General features: G+C 37.3%; 1 protein-coding gene and 1 long non-coding RNA gene across 3 annotated transcripts; one reads left to right on the forward strand and one right to left on the reverse strand.

Annotated features, from left to right (window-relative positions):
• Positions 1 to 2,176: 2,176 nt before the first annotated feature.
• Positions 2,177 to 14,918, reverse strand: LOC114274462 (putative alpha,alpha-trehalose-phosphate synthase [UDP-forming] 9). 2 transcript variants are annotated; one of them, XR_003633413.2, is made up of 5 exons: positions 14,670 to 14,892; positions 7,250 to 9,273; positions 6,889 to 7,162; positions 2,588 to 2,981; positions 2,177 to 2,475 (listed from the first exon to the last, which is right to left on the reverse strand). XR_003633413.2 is itself a non-coding variant. In XM_028216387.2 (4 exons), the coding sequence occupies exons 2-4, from the start codon at positions 9,217 to 9,219 to the stop codon at positions 2,658 to 2,660; spliced, it is 2,568 nt and encodes an 855-aa protein (XP_028072188.2). In that variant the 5' UTR covers positions 9,220 to 9,273; positions 14,670 to 14,918; the 3' UTR covers positions 2,177 to 2,657. The 2 variants fall into 2 exon arrangements, 1 of the variants encoding a protein (XP_028072188.2); XM_028216387.2 differs by having other exon boundaries at positions 2,177 to 2,981; positions 14,670 to 14,918.
• Positions 12,008 to 14,776, forward strand: LOC145801427 (uncharacterized). The gene is made up of 2 exons (XR_014342900.1): positions 12,008 to 12,139; positions 14,603 to 14,776. It is a non-coding gene; the product is annotated as an uncharacterized LOC145801427 (long non-coding RNA).
• Positions 14,919 to 22,887: the final 7,969 nt, after the last annotated feature.

Below are 22,887 nucleotides of genomic sequence, written 5' to 3' on the forward strand. Positions count from 1 at the left end.
GCATTCTTCTGCTTGTTTTTGGTGTTTGAAAGGGAAATTTCTACACAAAAAACAACCATCTCTCTCTCTCTCACCATCTCCCCAAGTCTCTATCGATCAAGATTACATTACATCGTTTAGGATTACATTACATCGTTTAGGGTTTCCACGTCACAATTTTTTTTTTTATCCCGAATCTCTATTTTTATATTTTTAAACACTTTATTATGTTTTAAGATTCTTATATTTTGAAATTCTCATATTTTTTAATAATTGTGAATATTTTAAGACTATCTGGAGACATAAAATAGTTGAAATACAAGAAAGAAGGGGTTTGGTTTTTCTAGCTCAATACCAGCTAGCACTGGACAAGAGAGGTCTCAGGCCCAAAAAACCCTAATAACATTACTTTGAACTTCAGAACAAAAAAGATGATAAATGCTAACAAGTATGGAAGGCATTATTTAATATTGAGATTAAGGTAAAAAGAGTATTGAAAATTGATAAAAATATTAAAAAACGTATTAATTTTAATAAGAATATCTAGTGATCTTTAATTCTTTTGTATCTGCCTTGTGCCCTAAAAGCACTTGTTAGGAAAACCCTAGAAAAAATATTTACAAAAATGTTCAAAATTTAAAAGTGTAGAGTAGATCAAATTTATTTTGGATATAACCCATACCACACTAAAATTTAAACCTACTCCACATATTCAAATTTTAAGCATTTTTTTTTAAATGTATATTTTTCCTCCATATATATATAGCGCATTTCTGAAAACATAATAAATTCAAAACCGTGACAATTTCATAGAAAAACATCAACTTTTTTCCCTCCTCCACACGCCTTACAAGCAAAAATCCTAAAACATTGCGACAAAAATTTATCCCCCAAAAAAATAAAAAATAGGAAGAATAAAGAAAAAAAAAAAAAGGTGAAGCTTTCCGGTTGGTGTCGTTTGGTAGCACTTACGTTTTCAGTTTTCTGTTTATATTTACAAAAATTTTAAAAACTCAAAGAAAAACTTGTTTGGTAAAATTTTTGATTTATAAATTAGTGGTCTCAGTTTATAAATTTGGCCAAAAAATGAAAACACAAAAAATGTGTTTCCATTTTGAGTTTTCAATTTTTTTTTTTTACCACCCAACACTAGCCATCACCCACCACCATTTTCCACCACCGTCTTCCGCCACTACCACCTACCACCCACTCCCCACCACTCACCACCTACCTACCACCACCAGCCACCACCCGCCGCCGCCACCAACCACCACCCACTCACCACCACCATTTGCCCCTCGCCACCACTACCACCACCACCTACCACCCACCTGCCATCCACCCGCTACCACCCACCACTCGCCACTACCATCCATCGCCCGCCGCCACCACCACCACCCGCCACCTACTTGCCACCACCACTCACCACCCACCTGCCACCACCATCCACCACCTGCCACCCGCCATCACCACCCACCCCCACCACCACCCACCCGCCACCCACCTGCCACCACCACCCACCCGCCACTACCACCACCCACTTGCTACCACCTACCACCAGCCACCGTCACCCACCCACCACCACCGGCCATCCGCCACCCACCTGCCACCACCACCCACCGCCCACCACCCACCGCCCACCACCCACTCACTACCACCCACCCACCCATCCACCCGCCACCACCACCCACTCGTCATCCGCCACCCACCTGCCATTACCACCCGCCACCCACAGGCCACCACCTACCACCACCAACTACCCACCACCCACCGTCACTATCCACCACCATCTTCCGTCGCCACTTGCCACCACTTGCCATTTCTCACTCTTTTTTATATTTTTAAAATTTTTTAAACATTTTTTCAATTACCAAACGCGTTTGTAGTTTATGTTTTTCTAAAAATAAACAAAAAATAAATAAAAATCAATTTATAAAATTTTTGTAAATATAAACTGAAAACGTAAACGTTACCAAACACACTCAGAACATTTGTTTGTTAACCCCCAATTTATAACTGCATTTCTATCCTTTAAAATAAAGGGGAAAAAAAAAATAAAATTGTGCAAAGCTGTTCTAAATAATCTGTCCACTCACAGAAGATGTTAGAGGGAAAAACAGAAATTGGTAATGAATTTGGTTGCAATTTGCATAAGGAAAAGCTCCTACATTGAACATCAAATCAGGCCTAAACAGAATTTAAGTAATCAAACAGAAAAAATATGAATATTAGTATTTACAAGGACATGTCATTAACATTCTTCAGCCATTTTGAAGAATTCAATAACCATATTTTTAAACATAATTTCATATGATTAACAGTTCTCAAAAGGAAAAAAAAAAAAAAGAGTTTTTGATCAATCTGATATTGGTGCATTAGAAAAAGAAAAAACATCGTTACCTATACAAATGAACGCTGCCTTCTAACCAGTAATGGTCACAAAACTGTACTCGGAAAAAGGTGATTTACTTGAATAAGCTTCATACACCGGCAATTCTGTTGGTGTCCCTCCATATTGATCCAAAAAACTCACCATCAAGGCCAAGGTTCAACACCATGCATCAGATTAAATTTAGAAAAAGGAAGAGAGAAAAAAAAAAGGCAATACCTTTTTTCGATCTATAAAAGGGAATCTTCCAGGTAATGCAAAATCATCTGTCATTACTCCGCTGTTCAACTCAAAACACGCTATCAAAAGAAACATGGAATTGGGCAATACGCATAGGTTTTGGACTTGAAGCATTTGCAAGGCCTTGAAGCAATCGCACCACATCAGCAGCATCATCAAGATAATATTTGGCCTTGCTTGGCTTTTGCCCAACAGTACAGGCAAATATCTCAGGAGCTACACGCAAGGATGGCCGAGCAACTGTACTTAATATGCTCGCAAACATGTCTTCATCTGATCTATCATCCCCAATACACATCACAAAGTCTGGTGGATCCCCACAATTAACCATTGTTGAGAGAACCTTCTCTGCAACCAACCCTTTGCTTAGTCCCTGCACATTGTGAGAATTTGGTATAAAATCTGCTTAAGGTACAAATGCATGTGTGCTCGAGTGTGAGAATGTGTTTGCGGTAGAACACTGGTGTGTGTACGCACGTGCAAGAGCAATATTTCCAAAAGACACTAATAAACCAAACCAAACCAAGCCTTAACTCCCATCAAATAAGGTCGGCTACATGAATCCTTATTTTCCATAGTCCTATCAAAGGTCATTTCGTTAGTCAAATTAAGTATCTCTATTTACAACGCTACCCAACGTTAATTTAGGCCTACCCCGTCCTCTAACACTTTTATCTACCGTTACAGCATCGCATCTCTTCACTACTGCCTCTGTTGGTCTCCATTGAATACGACCAAACTATCTCAATCAATTCTCTCTCAACTTATCTTCTATCAGTACTACTCTTACCCATTCTCGAATACACTCATTCCTAATTCTGTCTTGTCTAGTTTTGCCACACATCTACCTTAGCATTCTCATCTCAGCCGCACTCATGTTATCTACATGTTATTTCTTGGTTGCCCAACACTCCGTTTCATGCAACATTGCTGGTCTAATAGCCGTTTTATAGAACTTATCTTTAAGTCTAGTGCGTATTTGTTTATCGCACAATACCCCAGACGCACTTCTCCACTTACACCATCCCGCCTTAATCCTATGGACCACATCCGCATCAATATCCCCCACTGTTGTGATAATCGACCCTAAATAACGAAAATGTTCACTCTTAGGCAGCTCTTAGTTTTCAATCTTCACTTCTCCTCTACTTTCAATGTTACTGTTACTAAATTTACACTCCATGTACTCTGTCTTAGTTATGCTTATCCGGAATCCTTTAGATTCAAGAACTTTTCTCCAAATCTTCAACTTTGTATTAACTCCTTCTCTAGTCTCGTCCACTAACACTATATCGTCTGCAAAAAGCATACACCATGGTACGTCATCCTGGATATTTCTCGTCAACTCATCCATAACTAAAGCAAAAAGATAAGGACTTAAGGTAGATCTTTGGTGTAACCCTACAGTGATAGAAAATTCATTTGTCTCTCCAGCAGGCGATCTAATAGTGGTCACCGCCCCTTTATACATGTCCCTAATCACATCAATGTAACCTTTTGTCATCCCTTTCTTCGCTAACACCCACCATATTATATCCCGAGGCACTCTATCATATGCTTTCTCAAAGTTGATAAATACCATATGAATGTTTTTTTTTTTTTTTCTCTATACTTTTCTATTACCCTCCTCAAAAGATAGATCGCTTCCATTGTTGGCCTGCTTGGCATAAACACCATATGAATGTTTTTTTTTTTTTTTCTCTATACTTTTCTATTACCCTCCTCAAAAGATAGATCGCTTCCATTGTTGGCCTGCTTGGCATAAACCCAAATTGATTCTCTGACACCTCTGTTATATCTCGCAATCGGCGTTCTATCACCCTCTCCCACACTTTCATTATATGACACATTAGCTTGATTCCTCTATAATTGTTGCAATTCTAGACATCTCCTTTATCCTTATAGATTGGCACTAAAATACTCTTCCTCCACTCATCTGGCATGTAGTCAACAAAATTTTGCTAAACAACCTAGTCAACTAAGCAGCCCCCTTTTTACCCAAACACTTCCAAACATCAATAGGAATATCATTTGGTACTAAAGCCTTATTTGATTTCATCTTCTTAAGTGCAAACTCCACTTCAAAGTTCCTAATCCTGCGATAAAACCTATAGTCTTGGTTTATCGTATTACTGGCTATTTCTTCCCCTATTGCCGTATCTCCATGTTCCTCATTTAATAGTTTCTCAAAATAGTTCTTCCATCTTTCCTTAATCTCTTCATCCCTCACTAGTACCTTAGAATCCTCACTCTTGATGCACTTAATTTGATTAAAATCTCTTATTTTCCTCTCCTGTATCTTAGCAAGTTTGTATACCCACTTCTCTCCCTCCTTACTATTTAGTCTAGTGTATAGGTCATCATAAGCTTTCAGCTTAATCTCTCTTACTACTTTCTTGACCTCCTTATTAGCCAATCTATAGCTCTTAATATTTTCCTCAGTTCTATCATTTTGCCACTTTTTAAAGCACTCTTTTTTTGCCTTAACTACCGCTTCAACCTCTTCCCTCCATAACCAAATTTCCCTAGAGCTGGGTCCCATTCCTTTCGACTCTCCAAGCACTTCCCTTGAGATTCTCCTCATACAATTGGCCATCAAGTTCCACATAGTGTTAGCATCATCTTCCAAGTCCCAAGCACCTTCCTTATCCATTCTATTATTAAATATTTCTAATTTATCCCCTTTTAGGTCCCACCATCTCGTACAACGCCCACCATCCTTCTTAGCTTGATATTGCCCTCTAAAACATAAATCTAGTATCAAAATCCTATGTTGAGGGGTCAGGCTCTCTCCAGGAATCACCTTACAATAACTGCATTTTAGGCAGTCCACTTCTATTACTAAGAAGTAATCTATTTGACTCTTAACTGACCCACTCTTAAAGGTTATCAAATGTTCCTCCCTCTTCTTATACATAGTATTTTAGGCAGTCTCATTTCTGTCACCAAAACCATATCCACCATGCACCATTTCATAGCCTAGTTTATCTATGCCTACATGGCCATTAAAATCTCCACCTATAACCAAATTCTCTCCTACGGGTATCTCCAGTAAGATCTCATCCATCTGCTCCCAAAAATCCCTCTTAGTCTGATCATCTAATCCTACTTAAGGAGCGTATGCACTAATAACGTTCACTATATTCCCTCCAATAACTAGTTTAACTAATATAATCCTATCCCCTTTCCTAATGACCGCTACTACATTCTCCACAAGACCCTTGGCAATTAAGATTCCTACCCCATTCTTGTGTCTATCCTTACCACTATAATACAGTTTAAAACCGGTATCCTCAATTTTTCTAGCTTTCTCACCCATCCACTTAGTTTCTTGTATGCAAACTATATTAACTATCCTCCTAATCATAACATCTACCAGCCCCATCATCTTACCAGCTAAGGTTCCTATATTCCAAGTGGCTACCCTAAACCTATAGTCTTGGACTAGCTTCTTTACCCACACTTGTCCAGAAAAACGCGAGAACCTTGGACCATTTTTTACCGCACCCAGGTGTCGATGCGGCGCCCCTTACTCACTTTTCGAAACACTCGGAGACAGGCACAACGCGTCACTTGAGAGGAATGACCTAACATTTAAACGATTCAAAGTAAGATTCATTGTCGTAAGAGATCCGAGCGACTTTTTACGTGTTGGCTGTCGGTTACCTAAAACACAATCCTCCTCAACTCGAGCTTGGGACCGGCGGAGTTGTCAACAACCCCAACAGAGTTCCAGAAGACACTAACACTCTAGCAAATTATGTTTTGAAACACAAGTTCAGAAACATGGTACACTTTCGTTCTAAAAGGGTAAATTCAGCGATCTAAAATGATTTTAAAGTCTTTTCCAACATATTTCCTAAAATTTTCCTTTTAAAAATAAACAAATCAAATATACTACACTAAAATCTAAGGTGAGTGTCATTTTGACAGGACAAAACTTAAAAAATGAGCCAGAATACTTATAGAAATGTGTTTGCTACATGATTAATTTGGAAAAAGTAGAAAAAAACCCTCATTTTATTGGATGTTTAATTCATACAAAAAAATTACTCTAAAAGTACTTTAAATACTTATAGTGTAATCTATACAAATCTACTCCTATCGTACCACATTTTAAAGCATATAGCGTACCACGTTCCAGTTCCTGTTGCACATACTGGAGGGATCCATGTTCCAGGTAACATAGTGCAAGAGCTTGCTTGGTGTGTATATGTGTGCATGTGTGTGTGTGTGCACGCGTGCGAGAGAGAGAGAGAGAGAGAGAGGCATGGTCATACTTGTGGCTTGACTTCAACAATATGTTGGCCACTGCAGACAACAGCTGGTTCATTTGCAAGTACATTTTCCAAATGGCCCAACATTTCTTTGGCTTGGCAAGATCCAAAGTCAGGGTCTGCATCTTGATGGTGCCACACTAGTGCGCTCTCTTTAATTTCAATGTTAGAGCCATCAGTTGCCTCAGTGTATAACTTCATTACAGGTTCCACAATTTCCTTCCAATCGAGATCTGCAGTCGAGGGACAGGATTCCCAGTCAGAGTTTTTATTCCACCTGCAACGAGAAAGAATAACACAAAACTCACTACAATGTAGCATCTGAAAATGGAAGCTGAACCAAAAAAACACATTAGCGACATACCTAATGAAGTACCCATGTTCAGCAGCTATTCCCAGCCTCTCACATGGAGCAAGCCACTCACTCAGTGAACTTCTTCCCCTCCCGCTAACAATAAAGACTGTGTTCTTTGGGTCGTTGCATAGAGTATTGAGAACAATAGTAAGTTCAGGGCTGGGGCTTTTAATAATACAGCTTTGAGGAACAACAGTACCATCATAGTCCAGAAATATAGCCCTTCTCTTTGCCCTTTTATATGCCGAGACAATGTGGTCAATAGACAACTTTCTAAAACTTGGAGAAAGTGAAAGAACCCTAAAGCCCAGTCCCAAACCAATTCCCCAGCAGCGCTTACTGTAGTGATCTTTGCATGCTCTCTCCAAATCCTGCACAAAGCTGCGAGCCCAATAGGCCACATCATGAGAACTAACATATCGATAATGCTTATCGTGCCGCAAGTGCTTCTCAGAATCAGGCATTGTGATTGCCAAATTCATAGCCTCAGCCACAGAATCAATATCCCATGGGTTAACCCTAATTGCTCCACTTAGAGAAGGTGAACAGCCTACAAACTCAGACACAACAAGCATGCTTGTGCGAGGCGAATCTGTCTTCATACCCACGGCTTTATCCATTTCTGGTGAGCCCTGCCTGCAAACTATATACTTGTAAGGAACTAAGTTCATACCGTCACGCACTGCATTCACAATACAACATTCCGCCACAGCATAATAGGCAGTCTTTTCATAACGAGCAACGGGACGATCGATCAAAATTACTGGCTCATAATCAGGAGATCCATAAACATCATTGATCCTTTTGGCAGTCGAATATGTTTCTCTTTTTGCTTCCTGCACATCTTTTCCTGAGCTCCTAGCAGGGTTTACTATTTGAACCAAGACTAATTGACCCTTCAACTCCTGATGCTGCTGCAAGAGCAGTTCAAATGCTAGTAGTTTCAGACTGATGCCTTTGAATATGTCCATGTCATCAACACCAATAATCACCTTTTTCCCCTTAAACTGCTCCTGAATCTCTCTGACTCTGATAGATGTAGAAGAAAGACTCAGTGCAGATTCAAGTTGACCCATATGAATACCCACAGGCAGAATCTTAATGAACACTGTACGACCGAAGTAATCAAGCCCAATATATCCTCGCTTAGATTCATAATTCAGACCTAGCATTCTACTGCAGCATGACAGGAAGTGACGGGCATAATCAAATGTATGAAAACCAATTAAATCACAATTCAGTAATCCTTTCAGAATTTCATCTCTAACAGGTATAGTTCGATAAATTTCAGATGAAGGGAATGGACTGTGCAGAAAGAATCCTAGCTTGACACGATTGTAGCACTTCCTCAAGAAAGTAGGGAGAACCATGAGGTGATAATCATGAACCCAAACATAATCATCTTCAGGATTAATTATTTCCATAACTTTATCTGCAAATATTTTATTTGCAGACACATAGGCCTGCCAAAATTGGCGATCAAAGCGGTCACCTTGCTCTGGGCACATAGGTAGCATGTAATGAAATAGAGGCCATAGTTGCTGTTTGCAGAAACCATGATAGAACTTTTCCTGAAGGTCATGGGGTAGGAAGGTGGGAACGCAATTAAAATTGTCAAGAAGTTTCTGGGCAACTTCTTCCTGTTCACTGGCATCTATGTCAACCTTGAGGGAACCCACATATATAACCTCAGTCTCAGGTGAAAAGCCATCCTTCAATTGTAATAGCAGTAAATCCTCATCCCAGCTGAAGCACCATTTGGCAGTTTCTGCATCCCATTGAGCATGCAAAGGAAGCATATTTGATACTATAATTTTCCTCTCACGACAAACTGATGAAGTCCCATCGGAATCAGCATCCACGTCAGAGATAATTCCAGGTACAGTCATTACCCTTGGAAGAGATCTAGGAGTTTGAAGGATATCAAGTAGGTCCCCAGAAGCCAAATCCAATAAGTTTGTGCATGATCTTGATGCCATGACCAGTAGAAAATTTTCTAGGCATACAGGTACTGGTAAAAAAACCTACAACACCTACAAAACCAGAACTCCATATCAGTATTTCCATTGAGCACTGCATAAGCCTACATTTAACTCATTATCATATAATCATCCAAACAAGTCATATCAAGTATAAATAAAAGATAAGAACAAAATTTAATGTCAAATTTCAATTTCAGTTGCTTGACTACAGTAATACAGTAACATTTTTCATGAGTCATCATGGTTAGGTGTTCCATTCCACTTGAATTAGAAATTAAAATTCTGTAGGTTGCAATTTTATGTCATTCTTTTCTTTTCTTTTTTGGATATGTAAAACAGAAGTAAATGATAGAGCCGTATGCAGGAATCAAACCCTTGGTGACTCCATTTGGAAAGAGCACTTCTTTTTCTTTCTTGCTTTTTTTTTTCGGGCTTGCCTGAAAGAGCTCTTCATGTATAATTGAAAATGGTTGTACCAAATGCACGAGGCACCCGCTTCATAGTAGGATCTAGGAGTGGTAGTAGGTAGCCTATCTTAACCCCCTCTTTTTGTGGAGAGGCTAATTCCCATTACTCAAAGCAGAATCACAAGACTGCAGTGGATGAGCACTTGCCATCGCACCAAGTTAGAAATCTCTCTTCCTTATTCTCTAACTTCTCACATTACTACATAAAGATACCAGAGCTTTGGGACAGCCTTTCTTAATAATCTTGATCAGGGTATCAACTTTAACTGACATCTATCAATTTCCACATCAGAGAGAATCAGAATGCAATCTGCATAATTCCTCTCTCCCATATGAACAAAACTTTACTCGACTAATATAACTTATAACTTCTCACTCTCATATTCACCTACAATATATAGGATGGAAGGGACAGAATCACTAGTTATTTGACCAATTATTAAGGTAGCTACCCACAAGCATGTACTGATTTATGGTCCCCCCCAATTTAACTATTGACTTAAAAACTATTTGTGCCAAAAATTTGGAATCCACCATTTGCTTGTCTGCATGGACATGTAAGAGGAATTCTGAAGTTTATCATAATGACTTAAAATCATTAACTACAATTTTTAAACATATTCATGCTCATGTAAAACTTCTAGAGAACACTTTTTGGCTGATTACATGGGCTGCATTCTAATTATACTCAATCCTTGTTAGCCCATGAAAACAGACAATAATCACATTCATTAAATGGTTACTGAGAGCAATCAACAACATCAATCTTCTGTGCTGACTCTTGCCAAACAGACAGCCCATGAAGTGTGAGAAACAATCGAACAGGGATTACTAGAGAAGAGCTCATATGACAGTTTACCTATTAATGCTTTGCAACTATTTGACCTATACAGCACCCCAACGAATGAATGATTTTTCTTTTCCCTTAAAAGTCTTTTGCATAAATATAGTAAAATATATCTTTCTTTCCCTTAAAAGTCTTTTGCATAAATAAAGTAAATAGGGGTCAAGTAAATAAAAGAATTTAAGATAATAGTGAATCAAAACACTCACTAAAATCTAGGTGAGTACCACAACATTTAAATCTCCATTCTCTTATCTAGTGCACAATGCACATTAAAACTTTGCCATGTTTTGATAAGCATCAATGGATAATTACATCATTGAGTGAATGAAATTCCCTGTTTTATTTACCAAAAAAAAAATCCTTGTTTTGATAAGTAATTTGTTTACATAAGTCTGAACTATGTGATCCACATACACCTTTTCTCCACTCAAGACACATTAAGTGCCAATGTCTATAAAGCCCAAATGTAAGGTGCATCATAGAGCACAAGCTAGGTTAAGTAAGCCATGTGTATGATACACATATGTATTAAATCACAACTTAATGAAATTAAAATATGAAACACAAGCAAAAATTTGAACTTTTTATCATATCCACTCAATTTGTTAACTAAATAAATATTGATGTGTATCTTTACAATTAATATATGCATCAACTAAACCAAATATGACTACAAATACACAGTGATAAAAGCTCCAGGATTAAATTCAAGAATATGTTATATAACTTTAAACACTAAGAATCAAGCACTAGAGATCCATATGCCCATGAATCTCGAATACAAAATATTAGCAATTATAAGCCACATTATCTATCTACAAAACCATGACATTGGTTCAACCAGTCTTTGAACCACTTTTGGATTTTGTAGAGACCTTTAAATAGGTTTTTGACGAATAGAATACATAGGTTTTCCTATGTATAAGACTTTATGGGCCTAATTGAAAGCATGTTGCTTGACATAAAATGAGGAAATATACCCTAGCCTTAATGAGCTTGGGCATTTTGCGGCCTTGGCTTCAAACTTTCTAAAGATTTTCACACTAGAATGTTTATGATAAGGAATAAATGGCCTAAATGATTAAACCAAGCTATGCATGGCACATTAAGCTCACATGGGGCCTAGTGAGTAGTTGGTTCAAATCCTATTCACACTGAACCCCACTTAGCAGGCCTGGCCCTAGGCAGGGCGCCAAATTCTGGGGAAATATATAGATCCATAATAGCATTAGAAAATTTAAAACTAGGCCCAAATACATTCAGGCCCAATCTTTTAGATAACTCAAAAAAGTTAAAAGGTCCAATCTTTCAGATTACTTAAATAAGTTAAAAGGGCCCAAAAAGATGCTGGTTCTAAATTGAAAAAATAAAAAAATTCACATCAGTCGATGTACCAGCAACTAGGAAGTTCAAAAATAAATAGATAAATGCAGCAGCAGCGACCTGCAACCAATACTTTTCTTCAAGTCTTCTTCTTTTTCAATCCATACAGCAGTGACTAGGCAGCATTGAGCGTCCAGCAAGCAACAAGCAGCAAGCAGCAGCGAGAAGCAAATTAATTGCAAGGAACGAGCAGTTGACCAGAAATCCATGTCCAGTGGCAGTGAGTCCACTCTCTCTCTATTTCGTTAACGCGTTTTAATGGAAGAAATCTTTGCGCGGATTTCTATAATTTCTTTGCCTAAATTGGTTTTAGTTTTGGTCCAATGTGCACCGTAATTTCTACCCGAATTGGCTTTTAGCTTCTGGTTTAATGTGTGCCCTAACTGGTTTTAGGTTTTAGTTCAAAGTGTGTCCTAATTTAATAATCTCTAATTTTTGTGCCCTAAGTTCTGTAAACATGTTCTTTGAAAGAATCTAAAGCTAATATAACTCTATTTCAATGTGTCTGTAAACATGTTCCTTGTAGATTTCTGTGGATTGAATTTCTGTGGATTGTGGATTGTTGATTATATAATCATGTTTCCTACACAGTCTAGCTATGGATATCAAAAAAGAAAAAAGAAGCAAAAAGTAGAAAAATTAATTCGAGTAAATTTTGTGCAGATATTAGCAAATAATTTTTTTAATTTTTTTGGGGGGTCATTTACCATTTTACTGTAACTTTTTTTTTTTCTAGGTAAATATGTAAAAGGGCCCCCACTTAGAAATTCGCCTAGGGCCCCATAAAACTCAGGGCTGGCCCTACCACTATGTACTAGAATACTAGATAAGCACCTAACATAAAATTATTAGTGATAGTGGAAAAGGTGGGAAATAGATTAAAATTTGAATGAAACAGATAACATGAAACTCTTCTGAAATTCATAAATAGAATGAGAGGAGTACGAGAAAAAGGGGGAGAAAATAACGCCAAAAGGAGGAGTTAAGATTTAAAAGAGAAGCATACATACAAAGAAAATCATAATAATAAGTATTAAAAGAAACATAAATTCTTCCTAGTTAAGAGTTGGACTAGGTAGTCATATCTTAAGGCCAAACGGGAAACCTTCATCTGGATTCCAGTCTGATAAGTAGAAACACATGTTATTGTATAACAGTCATAATTATTATTTATTAATATACTAAACTCAAGATAAGAACCCAAGTATGAACCGCTGTAAAACAGTAAAATTTTGTAAAAAGCTGCAGGATACAACAAAATATCTAAATGTTTAGCTAGATGCAGATGAGGCAATCACCTAGACATTAATTCAGCTCCATTCAGTAATAATTCACTGAAGGTTGTTATTGCATGATATTACAGTAACCATGCAAAGAAAAGATGATAATCATTAACAAAAGGCATTAGATTCTCATTAACCTTTTTCTCATACTTATCCATTCCCTTAATGCGGAAACAATCCCTCAATGCGCAAACAATCTTCAAAATTTTTTATTGAAAAAATAATGGGGTGGTTTGGGATGTTCTAAATAAGTGCACTTTTTGACTTTTTATGAAATATGGGTTGGGTTTGGCTTGGGTTTGAAGTGATGTGGCAGAGAGGCAATGTGACTTAAATAGAATAGTGACTTTTTGACTTTTTGACTTTTTTAGTACATGACAAACAAGGCCAAAATAAAATACAGGTCATTTCCCAAAACTTTTGTCTGAAGTATCTTCAATTTCTCATCTAGTTCTATGAAAATAACATCTTAATTTTCTTTCATAAACCCACAATGCAATTACGGCATGTTTGTTTAGACGAACTGCATTAGATAGGATTAGCATTCTTAGGACTATTATATTATTAGTGCTTTTGGATTGTCTATCCTATCTCATATTTGAATTGGCTCGGGATTATGAGAAGGGATTAATAAAATCCTATCATTTTTTTCAATTTGACCAATTAGTAAGAAACCTTTCACTAGTCCTCCATTTTTGTATCCCACCTCCCCTCTTGCGATTCAATAATCCCCATATGAGGATACCATGTCTGGAAGGACAGTGGACTATTAGTCCGATCTGGACCTTAATTTTCATAACCAAACATCAAATTACGTATTTTTTTGGATTATTACCCCAATCCCAACGCCATGTCCGTCCAAAAAACATGGCCTTAAAATTTATTTATTTTTGTAGTAATTCCGAGCCAACTGTTTTTGTAGTCCTTATAGATTACAAAACGAAAATCGACAATATTGAAACAACCAACAAACAAAATTTGTAGGAAAGCACTCAAAAGTACCAACAAGCATCGATGAATTTAAAATAAAAATAACTGAAATCCAGACTGTAGTTCAAAAAACGACTTCAATTTTCTGTCAAGGCTTCTAGATCTCAACAGTGGAACCAAAAATAAAATAAAATAAAAAACTAAAATATATGGCCAGATAAAAGGAAAATCATATTAACAATCTAAGAGAAAAACTTCACTACTCCACATCAAAGATCAAGGATTTCCCATAATAATTACACATATACACACATAACACATATCTAATAAAAATTTCAAACAACTATCAATTCGCCGCTTGAAACAAGACAACTACTTCAGTGTCTTCACAGGTCGCTAAAATCCGAGAAAAAAGAAAATGGAAGAGAAAAATGTTATCAATTTTATCTTATTTTCCTGCGTTTTCTCAGCAACCAAACGGAAGATTCAAGAGCAAGAGCAAATCAGAGAAAGAGACTTGTTCGGGTGTGAACTTACCGGCGAGAGCTCCGGTGGCCGGAAAAGCGTTGTGGTGATGATTTGCGACGGCGAAGAGCGTTGAAAGTAGGAGGAGAAAGAGGTTTGGTTCGATGTTCAACGGAAGCGAAGAATAGAGAAGGATGGATCAGGATATATATATATATATATGTGTAGTTTAGAGAGAGAGGGAGAGAGAGAGAGGGAGAGAGAGAGAGGGTTTACCGTAGTTAAATTTTAACCCAGGACTCGGACTACGTTTCGAGTTTCTGTTTACTTGTTATGTTACTAATAAATAACCCCTTTGCTTTGACTTATTTACGTTAATACCCTATCTTATATTTATCCGTTTAAATAAATATATTTAAGGCTAGGGTTTGGGGGTGGTTTTTTTGTGATTTTTTAATGATTTTTGTAGTGACTTTTTTAATTAATGCATTTAGTAAGTTACCAAAAAAAATTGAGAAAAAAAAAAGAAGTTAATATGATTTTGACTTTTTAATTTTTTGGTTTGTTTTTCTAGTAAAGGTTTACCTTTTTGGTGTTGTCATAAAATAGTTAATGTGTATAGATTTTTTTTTTTTAAATTATTGTTTTGTGAGTGAAAAAATTGATATGACGTTTAATTTTTTTAGATGTTGACAAATTGTTTAGTGACTTTTTGATATTTTAAAGTTGGGTTAATTTTTAAAGCTAAAAAACAAGGGATCTTCTAGGGTTTCTCAATCTGTCAGGGGGCCCATTGATTTCACATATATTCTTTGTAGATGATAGCTTACTGTTTGAAAATGCGGATGACTAGAATATGTTAGAGGTGATTGAAATTTTGCACAAGTATGAGGAAACTTCTAGGCAGCAAATTAATTTTAGAAAGTCTGAAATCTATTTTAGTCCGAAATTTGTTAATTAAAATGGTGGCCCAATCAATTCCTACATACGTTATGTTGTGTTCTTTTAAAACTTGATGGAATCTATAATAAGATAAATTCTTTGATTGCAAAGTTTTGGTGGGGCCAAAAGAAGAAACGAAAAATTCACTGGCGGAGTTGGCAATGGATGTGCAAGTCGAAGGGAGAGGGTAAGATGGGTTTTCAGTTGTTATCGGTGTTCAATAAGGCGTTGGTGAAGCAAAGCTAGAGATTATTGAAATTCCCAGATAGTTTGATGGCACGTGTTTTGAAGGCCAAGTACTACCTTCAATCTTCCATTCTCGAGGTGAAGTTGGGGTTTAATCTGTCATTCTCTTGGCATAGTATATGGAGGCTTGTATTAGAGGCGGGGTTGCGGTGGAGAATTGGTAATAGTCAGAAGGTTCGATTTGGAAGGACAAATGGTTGTCTAGACCTTGCACTTTTAAGGTTATGTCAATGTCGTGTGCATTAGAAGAAGATGATCATGTGTGCTCTTTTATTGATATGGTAGATGGTGTCTAGTAGGGGTGTAAATGCTTCCGTTCGGTCAGTGTTAAGAGTATATTTAGCATCGAACTGATCATTTCAATTTTTATGATTGAGAAACTGATACAGATCGTATGCTACAATTCGATTTTGTCAGTTTGATGTAGAAAAGAAATTTACATGAAATTTTAAAGGTTTAATAGTAGATTATAGAATTTTATATTGAAAATAAATGAAGAAAATATATGAAAAATTACTCTATAAATATTTTTCTCCCTAATTTTTATCACATAAGTGTATTATATTAGTTACTCCTCACATAATGTTCAAGAATTATAATATAAAAATATTTAAATATAATATTCGGTTGGTTCAGTTTGTATCGGTATAAAAAGTTTCAAAACTGAAACAGACCGTATGTTATGAAAAACAAATCAAAAACTAAAATTTTGGTCAATTTCGATCGGTTGGTTTGGTTTTATCAATTTTTCTTACATCCCTTGTGTCTAGGATAATCGTGTGCTTTAGAAGTGCTTTCCGGAGTTTGAAGTAGTGGTAATTAAATCGGTGTCTACTTGTCTGTGGCCTGTGGATGATGTTCTGGTGTGGCACCATACAAAGCAAGGGGTCTTCTCAATTAAGTCAACATATCATTTAGAAATGAAAATTCGCAGTAGAGATGGCCATGCTTCTTCATCAAATGAGGGGTGTGTGGAGAAGTGCTTTTGGCGTGCTAAAATTCCAAAGAAAATTAAGATTTTTAGATAGAAGTTAGGGTTGAATAGTTTGCCAGTATGGGTCAATCTAATGAAGAGAAAGATAGTAGATGATGCATGTTGTGCTTTGTGTCAAACAGCAGTTGAAACGACCTCTCACTGTTGTTTTGATTGTGAGTTTGCCATGAAGGTTTGGGAGCATACCCCTCTGGTTTCGGCCTTGTGAGATCAAATGATGAGGTCATCGTTGGATTGGTTGATTAGGGTAGCAAATTAACTGGAGACGTCGGCGCTTAATTTGTTTTTGATTATCTGTTGGTGCTTATGGCCCATAGAAATCAAGTGGTGTTTACAAATTCCAGGAGAATTGTTGTAGACCTTGCTGCCCATGCTAGTGAATATTACTAGGAATTGGTGACAATTCGGCAACGTGTGGAGGTAGCATTGAATCCAGTTTTGATTCCTTGCCGAAAGGCTCCAATAGAAGGTGTTTATAAAGTAAACTCTGATAGTGCTTGCTTTGTACCACATGAGTTAGTGGGGTTTGGTGTGGTTATTCGTGATTAGCTTGGAGAAGTGATTGCTTCTATGTCAAAAAAATTGGCTTCATCTATGGAGGCGGATCGTATTGAGGCGATGGCACTTAGGGGTGTGCTCGGTGTGGTTCAGACGGTTTGAGAGTAAAATTATAAATCGAATGACGTGTTGGCGGATTAGAAGATTGACAAATTGTGGTTTGGGCAGTTTTTGGCAGATTGAAGAATATTGTAACTAATTATCATACATTTGTATAATATATAATACTAATTTGTATAATATTTTCTAGATATATAACACAAAGTAATGTTACATAATATTGTTAGGACCCTACTTGTTGTCAAATTCCATAGATAAACTTATGTTTAAATCAAGTTGTAATTTTCCAGTTTTTAGTCTTCCCATGCGAGCGGGCAAAGTGGCGCTCGAGCGGAGTTTACACTCTTACAGTATTTTGCGTATCTACAAAAATACTGAGTGACATGTTTTTACGCTCGAGCGTGGGATCTTCCGCTCAAGCATGAACCTTGGTTTGGAACACGCGATATAGAGTCCCTGCTCGAGCTTCCATTCCCACACCCGAGCGGACCTCGCAATCTCAGCCTCTATAAAACCACTTGTTGCTCCAACTCTAGGGTTAATTTTCCTAGATCTTCTTTAAAGTTTTTAGGGTTTTCTTTTGGGGATAGTTTTCTAGTTTTCCTTGATGTTTGATTGAGGTTGAACTCATGTTCTTATAAGCACACATCAAGGAGTTTGTTTGATCTTTCTTGGAGAGTATTCTCCTTTGATGGAATCTGAAGATTCAAGCAGAGCGTAATAAAAGGAGTTTGATGTTGCGTGTAGTCGTTTATTCGACAATAGATATTGTGGATTCAACATCAAGCTAATCAATTCCGAATGAAGGTTGCAGTGAAAGACATACAGAAGATTTGAAGACAAATTGGAAGCGGTTCTAGTAATTTGTTTAGTATCTTTGTAATCTTTTTTTCTTCAGTAGTGGATTGATTTGTGGCGTTTCGCCCGTGATTTTTTTTATCACAATTGAAGGTGCTTCAATTGTGATTTTTTCACTTAAAAAATCGTTTGTGTCGATTCATTATTTTTTGAAACAACAATCTAAATCACTTTCGTACGTGCTTGATGATTTAGATTGTGAGTTTTAATTAGTTACGAATTGAAACAATTAAATCTTGATCTAATCACGAATCACTTAGGTTTTTCAATTGGTATCAAAGCGGGTCACTCTTTGTTTTTATGAAAACTATAGGAGTATGATTTTGTGTGATTGGTGATATGGATTCAATTCGCGAAGGTAACTCGACCCATAGACCTCTGTTACTTGATGGTACAAACTATTCTTATTGGAAAGCTCGCATGAGAGCATTTTTAAATCTATCGATGAGAAAGTTTGGCACTATGTGATCTATGGATGGAGTGAACCTATTGTCACCATTGATGGTGTCGATATTCCCAAACCCCTTGATAAATGGGACGTATTCGATTATCAAAACTCGAGTTGGAACAATAAGGCTCTCAATTTCCTTTTTTGCTCCGTCACACCTAAAGAGTTTCGTCGTATCTGCACGTGTGAGGTAGCAAAAGAGGCTTGGGACATTCTTGAAACGATTCACGAGGGTACTACTTCTGTTAAAAAGTCAAAACTTCAATGTCTCATCTCTGCCTTTAAAGCCCTTTTTATGCGTGATGATGAGACGCTTGATGATTTTTATGCTAAACTTAGTGACATCGTGAATTCTTGTTTCACACTCGGTAAAAAATCCTTGAAGCCAAAGTGGTTGGAAAAATTTTGAGGTCTTTACCCGAGAGGTTCCAACCAAAAGTGATAGCTATTGAGGAGGCTCAGAATGTTGATACCCTTAAGCTTGATCAGTTGGTTGGAAACTTGCAGACTTATGAAGCCCACTAGATTTCTAAGAAAAAATAAAAAGATCGTGTGGCTTTCACTAGTGCTCATGAGACTGCAAAAACTCCTGATACCGAGTTTGATCTAGAATCCAAGATGACGACTATGTTTACTAAACAGTTCAAAAAAAAAATTTAAAAAAAAGAAGCCGAATTTCAGAGACCCTAGTTCAAAAGACGAGAGTAATGATAAATCCAAAACTTTTCCACCAAAACTTGCTCTAAAAACTAAAAAGAAGATTGTAAAGGGGTAAGTGGTCAAGTGTTATGAATGTCAAGGTTTTGGATATATTGCTCTTGAATGTCCATCGAAAAAGAATCAGAAGAAAGTCTATACAGTGACTTGGGATGATGAAAGCAGGTCAAAGCAAGAACTCCAAGAAACTGAATCCGCTGAAGACGGAAATAGTGCTTTCATGGCATTCTGGTCCACTTTCACTCAACCTCCTTCAAAGCCAGTGGAATTTGCTCGTGGTCAGAATTTACACTATGCTCCTACCTTTTATGGGAGTAATTACTTGTATTAGAAGATCAGAATGAGGGCGTTTCTGAGAGCTTTCGACCTTGAAAGCTGGCAAGCTATTGAAAAAGATGTTGAAAGTACTAACAGTCCGAGCAATCAGAGAGTTCTGATTACAATTCGTGAAGCAATTACTGATGGAGAACAACAACGGGTTGCTCACTGCACTAAGGGCAAAGATGCATGGGACATTCTGAGTCAATTTCATGAAAGAGGAGAGTCATCTTCACCACCATCTATCACCTTTCCTACCTTAGTGGCTCGACTGGATGAGGTCCAGAAGAAAGAGGAGCAAAAAGAAGATGATGGAACATCAGAAGACAATGATGAGATTGATGGTGATGATCTAAAACAAGCTTACGAAAAGCTTTACGATGAATCCCTAAATCTATCCAAGATCAATGATAAACTCACTCTCAAGCTCAAAACATCTGAGAGTGAGAATGTTAAGCTAAAAAAAGAAATTGCAACAACAAAGTAGAATGTCATCAAGATCTCTAATGACAGGCAAGACCTATGTGGGAAACTTCTATCTTTTGAGACCGAAAGGAATAAACTTCTGAAAATATATGCCACATATGAAGAGAAGATTGAAAGCCTTGAGATGTCACAAGCTACATTGAAAGAGATGGTCTGTCATAAAGATGAAGAACTCAGAATTGCTAGAGCCACAATTGCCATGTGGAATAAAGGTTCCAAGTCATTAGAAGACATCTTCGGATCTCAACAAATGGGTTGTGGCAAAAGTAGGTTAGGTTATGGTAATGCTACAGCTCACAAGGGACAGACCTCTACATCTCATGACCTGAAGACTCAAGAAAAGGGAAAGCCGAAGGTGCACCAGGGTGATCCCTCTCTTCATCTGCTGAATGGGGGTAAGATCGACAAAAGGGAGGTAAAACCTGTTTTTGTTTGTCATCATTGTGGTAGGTATGGCCACATTCGTCCTTATTGCTTTGAATTGTTTGGTAAGGTGTCTCAAAAAGGTAGAAATTCTAATACTTTTTGGGTTATGAGACAACCTTACATGTCTAGGCGGAACACCAAGATACATGAGGGTGTTCATAACGCTAAGACATGTACCAAGACCGCCAGTCTTGATTTTGTTAAAACCAAAAAGATATGGGTGAGAAAAGATGACTTGACTTGTTTAGTTGTTTATACTGCTCTAAAAGCACGTGACTCACACATGTGGTAGCTTGATAGTGGGTGCTCTCGTCACATGTCAGGTGACAAATCCTACTTCACCTCCCTTGAAAAATATGAAGGTGGAATTGTTACCTTTGGAGATGGTGGCACTTCTAGAGTTATTGGTAAGGACTCTATAAGTGTGGTTGGTCTTCTCAAGCTTGAAAATGCATTACTTGTTGACGACCTTAAAGCAAATCTTTTGAGCATCAATCAAATGTGTGATTTCCACCATGAAGTATTGTTCTCAAAAAATAAATGTGAAATTTTGGATAAAAATGGAAATACTGTCATGCATGGGGTTCGCACATCTGATAACTGCTACAGGATTGTTACTACTAATGATCTCACTTGCCACTCAACCATCATAAGTAACATTGATTTGTGGCATCAAAGATTATATCACGTGAATTTCAAAGACCTAACTAAGATAGCCAACAAAGAGCTTATGAGAGGCCTACCTAAACTGGGTAAGAATCTGAATCATGTGTGTGAACCATGTCAACTTGGAAAGCAAACTCGTGCCCCTCATAAAAAGTTGAACAACTTTATAACCAAACGTCCTCTTGAATTGGTTCATATGGATCTAATGGGACCTACTCACACTGAAAGCATTGGAGGTAAAAGATACATTTTTTTAACCGTTGATGATTTTACTCGTTTTTCATGGGTAAATTTTTTAAGAGAAAAATCTGATACGTTTGATGCTTTCTAGACCTTAGTTTTTAAAATCCAAAATGAATAGGGTGTTTCTATTGGGTGTATCATAAGAATCCGAACTGATCATGGTCGTGAGTTTGAAAACAGTTCGTTTTCGAATTTTTGTGATATGCATGGAATTAAGCATGAATTTTCTGTCCCTATTACTCTACAACAAAATGGAATTGTTAAGAGGAAGAACAGGGTTGTTCAAGAGATGGCTAGGGTCATGCTCCTTAGTAAGAAAGTTCCTCCAAAATTCTGGGCTGAAACCCTAAATACTGCTATTTATGTCATAAATCGTGTGTATTTAAGGCCCGACACTTTACAAACTCCATATGAATTGTGGAAAGGATTGAAACCCAATGTAAAATACTTCAAAACTTTTGGGAGTAAATGTTACATCTTCAAAGATAGAGAGCCCTTGGAAAAATTTGACTCCCGATGTGATGAAGGTATTTTTCTAGAGTATTCAACCACTAGTAGGGCTTTTCGTGTCTATAACCTGCGAACTTCATCTTTAATAGAATCGATCAATGTGGCTATCGATGACACAAGTTCTCCTACTTCGGCAACAAATGAGGAGGAAAATAGTGAGTCTCCAATTATGGATACTGAACCACAAAGTCAAAAAGAAGTTAAGGTCCAAGCACTAGAAGTTGAGACAGCACCAACTTCTCAGGTAAGTAAGAGTCTAAAGAGTGCACAGAGAGACACTACTTCTGATGCTTCTGTCACCACAAGCCTAGAGTTCAAACCATCAGCAAGGGTGAATCTGAATCATCCAGCTCAACAGGTGATTGGAAGTGTCTCGGATCAAATGAAAACCCAAAGACAAATTCGGGATGAGGTATCTCATATGTGTTATGTTTCTTTAATTGAACCTAAGAATATAATGCATGAAGAATTAGGTCAATTTGAACGTAACAATGTTTGGACTCTTGTTCCCAGACCTAGAGACATGAATGTGATAGGTACCAAGTGGATCTTTAAGAATAAATCTGATAAGAATGGTACTATGGTTAGAAATAAAGCTAGGTTGGTTGCTCAAGGCTACACACAAGTAGAGGGTGTTGACTATGATGAAACGTTTGCCCCAGTTACTCGTCTCGAATCTATTCGTATTTTACTTGGTGTTGCATGCTTTCTTGGTTTTAAACTATTTCAAATGGATGTGAAAAGTGTCTTTCTGAATGGGTACTTGAAAGAAAAGACGTATGTTGAGCAACCGAAAGGGTTTGAGGACCTTAAATGTC

The sequence above is a fragment of the Camellia sinensis genome, chromosome 10 (assembly GCF_055761805.1).
Source record: "Camellia sinensis isolate YWXY chromosome 10, ASM5576180v1, whole genome shotgun sequence".
NCBI lineage: Eukaryota > Viridiplantae > Streptophyta > Magnoliopsida > Ericales > Theaceae > Camellia > Camellia sinensis.